The sequence below is a fragment of the Eutrigla gurnardus genome (genome assembly GCF_963514095.1).
Source record: "Eutrigla gurnardus genome assembly, chromosome: 22".
Taxonomy (NCBI): Eukaryota; Metazoa; Chordata; class Actinopteri; order Perciformes; family Triglidae; genus Eutrigla; species Eutrigla gurnardus.
The window spans coordinates 13,518,839-13,531,779 of NC_139933.1; the positions used below are offsets into that span (position 1 = coordinate 13,518,839).

At 44.8% G+C, this 12,941-nt stretch overlaps 2 protein-coding genes across 2 annotated transcripts; both read right to left on the reverse strand.

Annotated features, from left to right (window-relative positions):
* Positions 1-3,197: 3,197 nt before the first annotated feature.
* LOC311008503 (tripartite motif-containing protein 16-like) lies at positions 3,198-4,886 on the reverse strand (the record flags this gene model as incomplete). Its single annotated transcript, XM_084002198.1, has 1 exon — positions 3,198-4,886. Exon 1 carries the CDS (start codon positions 4,854-4,856, stop codon positions 3,198-3,200), a length of 1,659 nt encoding a protein of 552 aa, XP_083858324.1. The 5' UTR covers positions 4,857-4,886.
* Positions 4,887-7,528: 2,642 nt separating this feature from the next.
* On the reverse strand, positions 7,529-9,075 carry LOC311033157 (tripartite motif-containing protein 16-like; the record flags this gene model as incomplete). The annotated part of the gene is made up of 2 exons (XM_084040395.1): positions 7,529-7,642; positions 7,759-9,075. The coding sequence occupies 2 exons, from the start codon at positions 9,073-9,075 to the stop codon at positions 7,529-7,531; spliced, it is 1,431 nt and encodes a 476-aa protein (XP_083896521.1).
* Between the last annotated feature and the right edge of the window lie 3,866 nt (positions 9,076-12,941).

A 12,941-nucleotide genomic window follows, 5' to 3' on the forward strand; every position in this document is an offset into this window, starting at 1 on the left:
ATTAGTGCCCAGTACTTCCGCGACTTTCCTATGTATATGTCCAGTGTTTATAGCCTGTTATTTGCATCACTCTGTCATTGAAGTACTGAAAATAAAGAGCCTGTTTTCGTCTCACTCTGCATCTGTGTCTTCGTCCTTGTCCCGGCCTGACACTGGTCAAGAAACTTGGAAGTCTCTGAGTTGAATTAAAAATCTTGGAACTACGCAGCGAAATCCAATCAAGACGGGACACGATAAGAACCCGGAACTAGCTCCACCATTAACTGCTGGAAATGGGTTATTTTGTTCTTTTAAGAATATTTTGATGCTGATACTATTGCACTTTGAATGTATAACTTAGCCGTATTTTCCGCACTATACGGCGCACCACATTATAAGGCGCACCTTCAATGAATGGCCTATTTTAAAACTTTTTTTATATATAAGGCGCACTGCATTATAAGGTGCATAGAATAGATGCTACAATAGAGGCTGGGGTTACGTTATGCATCCATTAGATGGAGCTGCGCTAAAGGGAATGTCAACAAAACAGTCAGACAGGTCAGTCAAACTTTATTACCGTAATAGATTACCGGTACAAACCAGCGTTCTGACAACTCCGTTCACTCCCAAAATGAACAGCTGTTTTATTATTTTCCCCGAGGTAAAGTCAGTAACGTAGTATTTTCGTGACAGTTTAACTTTTAACAACAGCAAGGTATAACATGTAGTGCAACATTTATATCACATAGTGGAGGGGAACTTTTCCTCGATTCAGTAAACACGTAAAAAACGTCCGTAAAAAAAGTCTGATACTGTTACGGTAAATCAAACGTTAGTGCAATCACAATATAGTAACACTCAAAATAGTGCAAAGCAATAACAATATAACAATAACAACGTTGTTCAAACGTTAATGTCCATATTCACAACACACAAAATAAACACGTAAAGCTCACTTTATTAATTTATTCCTCATCCACGAATCCCTCGAATTCTTCTTCTTCAGTTGTCCGAATTAAACAGTTGGGCGAGTACGGCATCCAACATGCCCGGCTCCGTCTCGTCAACGTCGTCGTTAATAGAGTCAGTGTCGCTGCTGTTGTCTGGCAGTTCAGTGATGATTCCTGCCTTCCTGAAAGCTCGGACCACAGTTGAGACTGATATGTCAGCCCAGGCATTAACGATCCACTGGCAGATAGTGGCGTATGTCGTCCGGCGCTGTCTCCCCGTCTTGGTGAACGTGTGTTCGCCTTCTGTCATCAACTGCTCCCACGCAGTTCGCAGTCTAGCTTTGAATGCCCTGTTGACACCAACATCTAGCGGCTGGAGTTCTTTTGTCAATCCACCCGGAATGACGGCGAGTGTTGAATTAGTGTGCTTCACTTGTTTTTTGACACCATCGGTGATATGGGCGCACATGGAGTCGTAGATCAATAGGGAAGGAGCTGTGTGAAAAAAGCCACCCGGTCTCTTCACGTAAATTTCTCTCAACCACTCACTCAACTTTTCTTCATCCATCCATCCCTTCGAGTTAGCTTTGATGACGACGCCGGCTGGAAAGTTTTCTTTTGGCAAGGTCTTCCTCTTGAAAATAACCATGGGTGGAAGTTTCTGACCATTAGCCTGGCAGGCGAGAACTACAGTGAAGGATGACTTCTCATTCCCTGTGGTGCGAACATTTACCGTACGTACTCCCGTTTTATCCACAGTGCGGTTCACAGGAATGTCAAAGGTGAGTGGAACCTCGTCCATGTTGATGATGTGCTCTGGCCGGATCTTTTTTTCAGTAATCTCGTTTTTGCAGTATGCGCGGAAAGTGGCCAGCTTTTCTTGGTAGTCTTTTGGCAGTTGCTGTGAAACAGTAGTTCGTGTGCGGATGGATAGATGACGTCTTTTCATAAACCGAAAGCACCAAGAAGGACCGCCTCTAAATTCATTGATGTTAAGTTTGCGTGCTAGCGCTGTTGCCTTCATTCGAATAGTGATTGTACTGACACTTCTACTTGCTGCTCTCTGTTCAACAACCCACTGTTCGAGTTTGTCCTCCAACTGTGGCCATCTCGCGTTGTTCCCTCGGAAACTCTGTTTAGTCTTCTTTACTTGGCGCAGGTCATCTTGTTGCTTCCTCCACTTCCGCACCATTGATTCGTTAATGTTAAATTCTCTCGCTGCTGCTCTATTCCCGTGTTCTACTGCGTGACTGATCGCCTTGAGTTTAAACTCTGCGTCGTAGGCGTGTCTCTTAATAGGAGCCATTTTGGGGTCTTTAAACACCAATGGAAATGAAACGGCACGCCTCGCGCAGTCATATATCCCAGCATGCACCGCGCGCTACTTCTTCTACGGGGGAAAATCGAGTCTGCAGCTGCTTACCGTAGTTGCGAGACCTGTTGCGGCTCAATATTGATCCATATATAAGGCGCACCGGATTATAAGGCGCACTGTCGGCTTTTGAGAAAATTGAAGGTTTTTAGGTGCGCCTTATAGTGCGGAAAATACGGTATTTTAAAATGTAACACTTGTGTACATGTGTGAATACTTCTCCCACTACTGGTTTCCTTGTGTCAACTTCCATTTTTGTGCATTTATTTGTATTCATTATGTTCTTCTGAACCCATTGCCTTTTGCTTTTGCCCAACTTGTGAAATGTCACTCGTTTATTATCCGCCATCAGTTCACAAAGTGACCATGAGAACTGGGCGAGTCAGATCAGTATCTGGATATCAAAGAAAAAAGAGAGAGAAAACAATCATTTGGATTAATGTTTATTCATGAAAAGGTCATTAAGAGACCGCAGAGTTCATCAGTGTCCATCCAGACGTGGGGTGATACAGGAGGAAAATACAGCACACAGCTAAACCACAGTCTGTAAAAAATAAAATCAGTGCACAGATGATCTTAGAAAGATTGCATAATATAAAGAATGGTTATTTATATTATGCTCCACGCCTGACGAGGGCCGTGTGCTACATGTACTGGTTTTACTGGTGTTACTGTTTCAAGACACACAATAAGGAGGGACTTGAACCAAAATGGTAGAATTTTCAAGCTGTGTACCATTCTCGATGAAGCATAAGCAAAACAGTTATTTTTTTTTTAATGGGATTCAAATAGAGGAGAGAAGGAGGGGGAGAGGAGGAGGACAAGAGGAGGGGAGGAGGAGGACAAGAGGAGGAGGAGGAGGTGAAGTCATTCAACTCTTAAATGCCTTCGGTCTAGTTGAGTTGACAGAACTTACCGCTGCCTGCCATATTAACACAAAGTCCAGCATAGAGGGGCTCAGTGAACGTGGTCTGGACTCTGTGGAGGAGAGTCATGGTCTTAGAGACGCTGTAGAAGGACAGAATACCTGCTCTGTGATCCAGGAACACTCCTACTCTGGAGGACGGAGGACCTGAGACGGGAGTGTCATCAAAGTTGTAGAAGAACGTATATCTGTTGTCGATACAATATAACGACCAGGATTTCTCATTGAATCCAAATTGATCTTGCCAGGCTCCTGATCTACTGATACTCTTGTATGCGACTGCTACACCAACTTCACCACCTCCTTTCTCCACTTCCCAGTAACAACGGCCAGTCAGACTTTCTCTACTCAGGACATGATGACGTCCAGTGAATCTGTCTGGGTGACTAGAATAACCCTGGAATGGATGATATGTTGCTTTTCGGTTCCCCTCAGATAATAACAGACGTACGTCTGCTGTGTTTGGATCCAGTGTGATTTCACGTGAATATTTCAAGAATCCAGCTCTGGTCTTGGGTTCTGGTTGTGGCAGTGAAACATCCACTTCAGTCCCTGCCCGTGAGACGTTTGTCCATCTGTGTGTCAGAACTTCCTGTAGTCCATCTCTGACTTCTGACAGCGCCGCCGTCACGTCCTCAAAGTAGCGGCGAGGAGGACGGGCGTTGATGCTGGATGAGTGTGTGGACTCACTGAGTGGTGACAGTGACGGGTAGTCGTGTAGAAACTGGTTGTGATCCTCTGTGTGTGAGAGCTTCTCCAGCTCAGCGTCTCTCCTCTTCAGCTCACTGATCTCCTGCTGCAGCTTCTCCTGAAGCTCTCCGACTCGACTCACTTCAGTTTCCTGCTGGGATCTGACCTGCTGCTTTACGTCAGAGCGTCTTCTCTCCATGAGACGGATCAGCTCCGTGAACATCTCCTCACTGTCCTCCACTGCTTTATCAGCAGAATGGTTGATGGCCTCCACCTCCTGGTGGAGCAGCTTCACATCTTTGTCTCTGTCCTGGATTCTCTGCTGGATGTTTAGTCGACTCCCCTCCAGCTCTCTCTGCCTCTCGGTCCTTTCTGCTGCAGCTGAGACTGTGTCGTGGCCTTTATGTTCGTCCACAGGGCAGAGATAACAGATAGACTGCTGATCAGTACGGCAGAACATCTTCATCACCTCATCATGACGAGAGCACATGTTCTCCTGGAGCTTGTTGGAGGGCTCCACCAGCCGGTGTTTCTTGAATGCTGCTGATTCATGATGAGGCTGGAGGTGTTTCTCACAGTAAGAGGCCAGACACACCAGACAGGACTTGAGGGCTTTCAGTTTCCTCCCAGTGCAGAAATCACAGGCCACATCTTCAGGTCCAGCATAGCAGAGACCAGCAGGAGCAGCTTGGAGTCCAGTCCTCTTCAGCTCCTCCACCAAAATTGCCAACATGGTGTTTTTCAGCAGGACAGGCCTCGGTATGAAGGTCTGCCTACACTGAGGGCAGCTGTAGATCTCCTTCTCATCCCAGAAGCTTCCAATACACTTCATGCAGTAGTTGTGTCCACAGTGAAGAGCCACCGGATCCTTCAGTAGATCCAGACAGATGGAACAAGAGAAGGTTTCCCGGTCCAGCTGAACTCCTTTCTGTGCCATTTCACCTCTCAGCGACGACGACTGTCTGAGTTTCACTTAGTGAGAAGTGAAACTGTGTGTGTGTGTGTGTGTGTGTGTGTGTGTGTGAGAGAGAGAGAGAGAGAGAGGGGAGCAGCACTTGGACTTTGTTCCATCAACATGTTACTTGTAAAATACAGGGAAGCAAAGAAAATAAGACTTTGTAGATACCACTGTCTGCTATTAGAATCGGGGCACCACCTGTTGGTCAACAGGAATTTACAAAGTTTAATTTAATGACTCTGATGACCACTATTAATCAGTTAGGAACCAATCAATATCATTTCAATAAATCAATCTCACTCTTCAGATCATAAGCTGTGAAATAGGGATGTTTGTATTCTGCTCAGAAGAAATAGACAACGGCTTAATGATTAATGTGTATTTATTGACTAACTTAACGATTAAACAGTGAGTAAAGGAAGTGGTCTTAATATAAACACACAAGAAGTATAATCGACGTACAATGATGATAGTGGTGAGTGTGTGTTTTGATATGAATAAGGGAGCTTCTTAAGAATATAACTCATGGATATCACGTATTAAGTGTCAGACCTGGACTAGAAGGAGGACTCGGGCGCAGAGTGAGGACAGTAGATCCAAGCTTTTATTAACAGGTTCACACGAATCCCAATAAACGAGTGACAACACAATGGCTATGAAAATTCACTAGAATCCTAACTTCAGGAAAGGGGGAGAGAGAGGGATGGGAAAAGGGTAAGGGGAGCGGGGATAGGGAAGGAGGCGGACATACAAACACCACAAAAGGAAAACGCGCCGCAGGGGAGGATACAAAACAAAAGGCTAACTAAATGTCTACTCTACCAGTGACTAAATTATAAACTTTAACAAAAGAAAAATGCTCCAAAAAGGGAGGATATGGGACTGTGAAAAGATTATCTACACTGACTCTAAAGCTAATCGCAAGAACAGAAAACACTCCAAAAGGGAGGACACGAGACTACTACCGGAGGATCAAATAACGAACATGGGAAAAACACGAGATCAAAAAACGCTCCAACAAGGGAGGAAAATAACAAAGCACTATAAGACTGCAAACAGAAAACGCTCCCAAAAGAGGAGGACAAAACTACTACGAGAATCTATCTATACACTAGGAACTGAAAAACTTTAACAAACAGAAAATCAGTCGTCTAGAGGAATACCTGAAACACTGAACAAAGAAGACTTGGTCGAGATCGATGGCTGTGGTCATAGGCTAGATTCAGACGTGGGACGAAATACTCTGGCAACGAGACAGGGGAAGACAGACTATATAGACAACAGGGAGGGGAGCACAGGTGACAACAATCAGGGATTAGGGATGACCTCAGACTGGAGACACATGAGGAAGGGCAAGTGACCTGAAACGAGAGGAGAGTTACTTTTCAAAATAAAACATAAAATTCACAAGACAGAAAACCGAAGACAGGACACCCATCACCGCTGTGTGACATTAAGGAGGACACTAATTAGAGTTATCGTTTCTGGTCAAGAAACTTGGAAGTCTCTGAGTTGAATTAAAAATCTTGGAACTACGCAGCGAAATCTAATCAAGACGGGACACGATAAGAACCCGGAACTAAAAAACTAGCTCCCCCATTAACAGCTGGAAATGGTTTATGTTGTACTTTTAAGAATATTTTGATGCTGATACTTTTGCACTTTGAATGTATAACTTAGTATTTTACAATGTAACACTTGTGTACATGTGTGAATACTTCTCCCACTACTGGTTTCCTTGTGTCAACTTCTATTTTTGCCCAATTTGTGAAATGTCACTCGTTTATTTTCCGCCATCAATCCACAAAGTGACCATGAGAACTGGGCGAGTCAGATCAGTATCTGGATATCAAAGAAAAAAGAGAGAGAATACAATCATTTGGATTAACGTTTATTCATGAAAAGGTCATTAAGAGACCGCAGAGTTCATCAGTGTCCATCCAGACGTGGGGTGATACAGGAGGAAAATACAGCACACAGCTAAACCACAGTCTGTAAAAAATAAAATCAGTGCACAGATGATCTTACAAAGATTGCATAATATAAAGAAAGGTTAGAAAATTTCTCAGATTTCATCCAGGGCTGCAAGAAAAGCTGAATTTTATAATCCAGAAGAAGGATATGGAAATATATCCAAAGATTTAAAATGCTGATCAGTAGTGTTCAAACTGTGATAAAGAAGTGGAAATGAGTGGTTCTGATGATACCAAGCCACGGCCAGTTTGATTTCAGCCACAACTACCAGGACAATTGGTCGGGATGCAAAGAAAAAAACACAAGTAACTTCAGCTGAAATACAGGCTTCTCTGCACAAAAGGCTGTTTCAAGACACACAATAAGGAGGGACTTGAAGAAAAATGGTAGAATTTTCAAGCTGTGTACCATTCTGGAAAGAAAACATAAGCAAAACATTTATTTTATTTTTAATGGGATTCAAATAGAGGAGAGAAGGAGGCGGAGAGGAGAAGGACGGGAGGAGGGGAGGAGGAGGACAAGAGGAGGAGGAGGAGGAGGTGAAGTCATTCAACTCTTAAATGACTTCTGTCTAGTTGAGTTGACAGAACTCACCACTGCCTGCCATATTAACACAAAGTCCAGCATAGAGGGGCTCAGTGAACGTGGTCTGGACTCTGTGGAGGAGAGTCATGGTCTTAGAGACGCTGTGGAAGGACAGAATACCTGCTCTGTGATCCAGGAACACTCCTACTCTGGAGGACGGAGGACCTGAGACGGGAGTTTGAACTAAGTTGTAGAAGAACGTATATCTGTTGTCGATACAATATAACGACCAGGATTTCTCATTGTATCCAAACACACAGTCTCCTGTTCTACTGATACTCTTGTATGCGACTGCTACACCAACTCCTCCTCTCCTCTCCACCTCCCAGTAACAACGGCCAGTCAGACTTTCTCTACTCAGGACCTGATGACGTCCAGTGAATCTGTCTGGGTGACTAGAATAAGACTGCTGTTGAGTCATTAATGTTGCTTTTCTGTTCCCCTCAGATAATAACAGACGTTTGTGTGCTGTGTTTGGATCCAGTGTGATTTCACGTGAATATTTCAAGAATCCAGCTCTGGTCTTGGGTTCTGGTTGTGGCAGTGAAACATCCACTTCAGTCCCTGCCAGTGAGACGTTTGTCCATCTGTGTGTCAGAACTTCCTGTAGTCCATCTCTGACTTCTGACAGCGCCGCCGTCACGTCCTCAAAGTAGCGGCGAGGAGGACGGGCGTTGATGCTGGATGAGTGTGTGGACTCACTGAGTGGTGACAGTGACGGGTAGTCGTGTAGAAACTGGTTGTGATCCTCTGTGTGTGAGAGCTTCTCCAGCTCAGCGTCTCTCCTCTTCAGCTCACTGATCTCCTGCTGCAGCTTCTCCTGAAGCTCTCCGACTCGACTCACTTCAGTTTCCTGCTGGGATCTGACCTGCTGCTTCACGTCAGAGCGTCTTCTCTCCATGAGACAGATCAGCTCCGTGAACATCTCCTCACTGTCCTCCACTGCTTTATCAGCAGAGTGGTTGATGGCCTCCACCTCCTGGTGGAGCAGCTTCACATCTTTGTCTCTGTCCTGGATTCTCTGCTGGATGTTTAGTCGACTCCCCTCCAGCTCTCTCTGCCTCTCGGTCCTTTCTGCTGCAGCTGAGACTGTGTCGTGGCCTTTATGTTCGTCCACAGAGCAGAGATAACAGATAGACTGCTGATCAGTACGGCAGAACATCTTCATCACCTCATCGTGACGAGAGCACATGTTCTCCTGGAGCTTGTTGGAGGGCTCCACCAGCCGGTGTTTCTTAAATGCTGCTGATTCATGATGAGGCTGGAGGTGTTTCTCACAGTAAGAGGCCAGACACACCAGACAGGACTTGAGGGCTTTCAGTTTCCTCCCAGTGCAGAAATCACAGGCCACATCTTCAGGTCCAGCATAGCAGAGACCAGCAGGAGCAGCTTGGAGTCCAGTCTTCTTCAGCTCCTCCACCAGATCTGCCAACATGGTGTTTTTCAGCAGGACAGGCCTCGGTATGAAGGTCTGCCTACACTGAGGGCAGCTGTAGATCTCCTTCTCATCCCAGAAGCTTCCAATACACTTCATGCAGTAGTTGTGTCCACAGTGAAGAGTCACCGGATCCTTCAGTAGATCCAGACAGATGGAACAAGAGAAGGTTTCCCGGTCCAGCTGAACTCCTTTCTGCGCCATTTCACCTCTCAGCGACGACGACTGTCTGAGTTTCACTTAGTGAGACGTGAAACTGGTCTGAGGTCTGATCTCAACAACACTGTGTGTTTGCAGTGAAGGTGGCCTGTCAGCTGCTGCACTTCACCCCCATGTTGGTTACACCCATCCACACACAGTAGATCTGAAGGGGAGGGAACAAGGAAGTGTGTGTGTGTGTGTGAGAGAGAGAGAGAGAGAGAGAGAGAGAGAGAGAGAGAGAGAGAGTAGAAGAGAGAGAATTTTTTTTTTTTTTTTTTTTAATTTTCAAACCTCTTTATTTACTTACTACAGTCTTTAAGTACAAGGACCTTTGCATTTTCAAAAAAGGAAGTAAATAATTAAAAGAAAAGAATAAATAAACAACAAAAAAATGCAAAAACATGATTTACCTCAAAACGGGTCCAAAAAACAACTCATTTTCTATAACAGAACATAAAACATTATTGCAGCTCCATGTGTTGGAGAACTCTTTCATGTTGTTTGTGGCTCTGTAAAAACTAAAATCAACATGTACTCTGACCTTAACCATTCTAACGAATAAAGTTGCTGTGTCAACATCCAGAAAGCTTTCCACTTTGTTTCTGCGACTGAGGTAGATCGCCATTTTAGCTTGGCCCAATCTAAAATTAAACAACTGACAATTCTGTCTTTTCCTCTGTCTGTAAGGACAACCAAAAATGAACATTTCCATTGAAAAAGTGCCTCCGAGCATTGTGAATATTCACTCCAGCAGCTGAAACAAAGAATCCAGTCTGTCACAGTCCATAAAGCAGTGAAACACAGTCTCTCTCTGCGAGCAGAAAGGACACATCTCATTAACATTTGGATTCATCAACGAAATAAAAGCGTTTACAGCTACAATCCCGTGGAGAATTCTCCACTGCAGATCTCCGACTCTTTTAGTTATTGGTGGTTTGTATAGCGCTCTCCACGCAGGTCTCACCTCATCATTGAGCCCTAAATGAGCTCTCCAGGGGGTGTCAGTCCGACCACTGAGCTTGTCCTTGTTCAGGACCTGAACCAACAGTCTATACATGGTTTTGCCTCTGATGTCATTCAACCCGTTTGGTGGAGTGTTGCTGAACTCCAGCAGTTTACCGGTGCAGTTTTTAAAATCAGGAACAAGTGTCAGTGCAGGGAAGGGGTCCTCACTTTTGGGCTGACGGTGTCCGTTACAGTGAGCTGTTAGTAAGGAGAGTTCAGTCTGTGTCAGCTCACCTCTCCAGGTGTTAAGCAGGTGAGTGATGGACCTGACAGACCTGACTCCCACACGAGATGCCAGAGCTGCAGCGTTGGTCAAACCTGGTCCACACTGTTGCACCACGTGTCCCAGCGTGACGACCCCCGCTGGGCGAAACAGCTGTAGCACGGAAGATCCCGCTGTGCGCTCCACGTTGAGGCGAGTCCCGTACACCACTGGCTCTCTCAAAAGCCAGAACAAAGAAACGCAGTTGGCTGGATTCTGCTTGACGAACAACCTCCATACTGCAAACAGTCCATTATAAAAAGTTGGAAGGTTGCACAGTTTGTGAGCACTCAGGTCCATCAGGAACAGGGCCTCAGCGAGACCCAACCCTCCAGCCCGTCTTAGTATGGCTAGGGCTATGGGCCTCCAGACGAGGTCTGCTGGACCAGCGAGGAGCCTCTGGATGAAGCGAAGTCGGAAAGCAGCGCCCCTGCTGGCCAGATGGATGAGTCCCTGTCCTCCGTCCTCCTTGGGCAGAAACAGCACACTCTGTGGGACCCAGTGCAGACGGTCCCAGAAGAAGTTGACCAGCAAAGCTTGTATCCTGGCCAGGAGACGCGGCGGGGGGTCCACACACGCCAGTCGGTGCCACAGCATTGAGGATACCAAATTGTTTATTATTAAAATGCGTCCTTTAAAGGAAGTGTGTGGTAAAATCCATTTCCACCTTTTTAGTCGCCCTTCAACCATCTCTAAGACATTGTCCCAGTTCCTGCACTTAAAAGGTTCATCACCAAGATACACACCAAGGTATTTTAAGCCCCCCTTGTTCCATTGTAGCCCCTGAGGTAAGATGATCTGCCTGCTTACCTCGCCACTGGTTGCCAAGGCTTCACTTTTTCCCCAGTTGACTTTAGCTGAGGATAATGTACCAAACACATCAGCAGTTTCGACAAGGACATCAATATCATCTTGTTTTTTTACAATGACCACAACGTCATCAGCATACGCAGACAATTTAAACGTTTTTGACAACCAGGGAGGGTTATACCTGAAAGGCGCCGTCTCAGTTGGTGTAGAAGAGGCTCTATGGAGTAGAGCATGCCACACAGGGAGCAGCCCTGTCTGACCCCCCCTCCGCACCTTAAAAGGAGCACTTAACCCACCGTTAATCTTTAGTACACTCTCAATGTCACTGTACAAGACCTGGATCTTGGCTATGAGACCAGAGTTGAAACCAAAAGCGTTTAGTGTCTGCCACAAGTACTGGTGTTCAACTCGGTCAAATGCCTTTTCTTGATCTATAGAAATCAGACCAAGGCCGCAGCCCAATGAACTGGAGGTCCAAAATGTCCCGAATTAGAGAAACATTGTCAGATATTAGCCTGCTGGGTACACAATACGTCTGGTCAATGTGAATGACATGCTCCATCACTTTTCTTAGCCTCATGGCCAGTACCTTGGACAAGATTTTATAGTCTGTGCAGAGCAAAGCTACTGGCCGCCAGTTCTTTATTAGTTGTAGATCTCCCTTCTTGGGGAGGAGCTGCTTTCACCATGTTTCAAGGACTCACATTCAAGGACTTATTGCCTCTGTAACTACAACTGTGCTACATTTTAATGTTTTCGTGAGGCTAAATTTATCAGTAGCATTTAGGCACATGTAAGTCTTTGGTAAATGGTAAAAAACACATTTGAATTGCCCTCCTGTGATGTTTACTGGTAGGCTATTAGGAAATGCAGTACCAAAACCAGCCACAAAAACCCCACCAATATCAGGATTTTAAAAAAATCACTGCGACAAAATGAGGCAAAACACCCTCCTGATTTTTTAATATGATTTTAACAAGAATATGATCTTTCAAAAAAAGTAAGTTTGGACCTGATACGTGTTGTCAGTTTTTTGGAATATGATTCTGAAGTTGGGCAAAGATGTGTTAACTTCCATTTTTGAGCCTTAATATCTGTGAAACTAATAATCTAAGAGAGACCATATTTTGTAGAATGTTTAAGCTAACCCCAGAGATAGAGGCAGAAGTGATAGAAGTCTTTTATCTGTAAAAATGGGGGCTCAGCCACTCTTCAAATGTACTACTTTATTTCAACAAGCCTCATTTTAAGTACCTACCATACTAGGTTATCATTAAGCTACACCCCTGATATTTCATGTCTGGAGGCTATTAGTAACAGATATACACTGTAGAAATTTTGAAGGCCACAGGTGAGATAATTTTCCAGATAATGCCATTTAAAAATGGCTTTTCAGAGTATGATGCCAAAAACCGTCTAAACTACCCTTCATTCAATGACATTTCATGAGAAAACTGTTGACAGTAGAGACCTAATATTTTGGATTTGTCCTATTACCAAGTGTGTCTTTGTACTCAAACTTTTTCAGGACATTCTGAGATGGTCAGGTGGGAGGCATTTCATGACATGACACGGAATGACCCTTTTGAGAACTTTAATATGTTCTCCTTCTCCTGTGGAAGCTGCTAAATCTTGCAGCGCCACTATTTCTCTCTCCAGATCTTTCATAGACCTGGTCATGTCCCTTGTAACATTGAGAGTGTACTGCAGGCACAGCTGCTTTATTTGACCCTTCCCTATATCCCACCACTGCTGTAGTGAGGTGTATCGAGATTTTGTCTCTGTGTGGTTC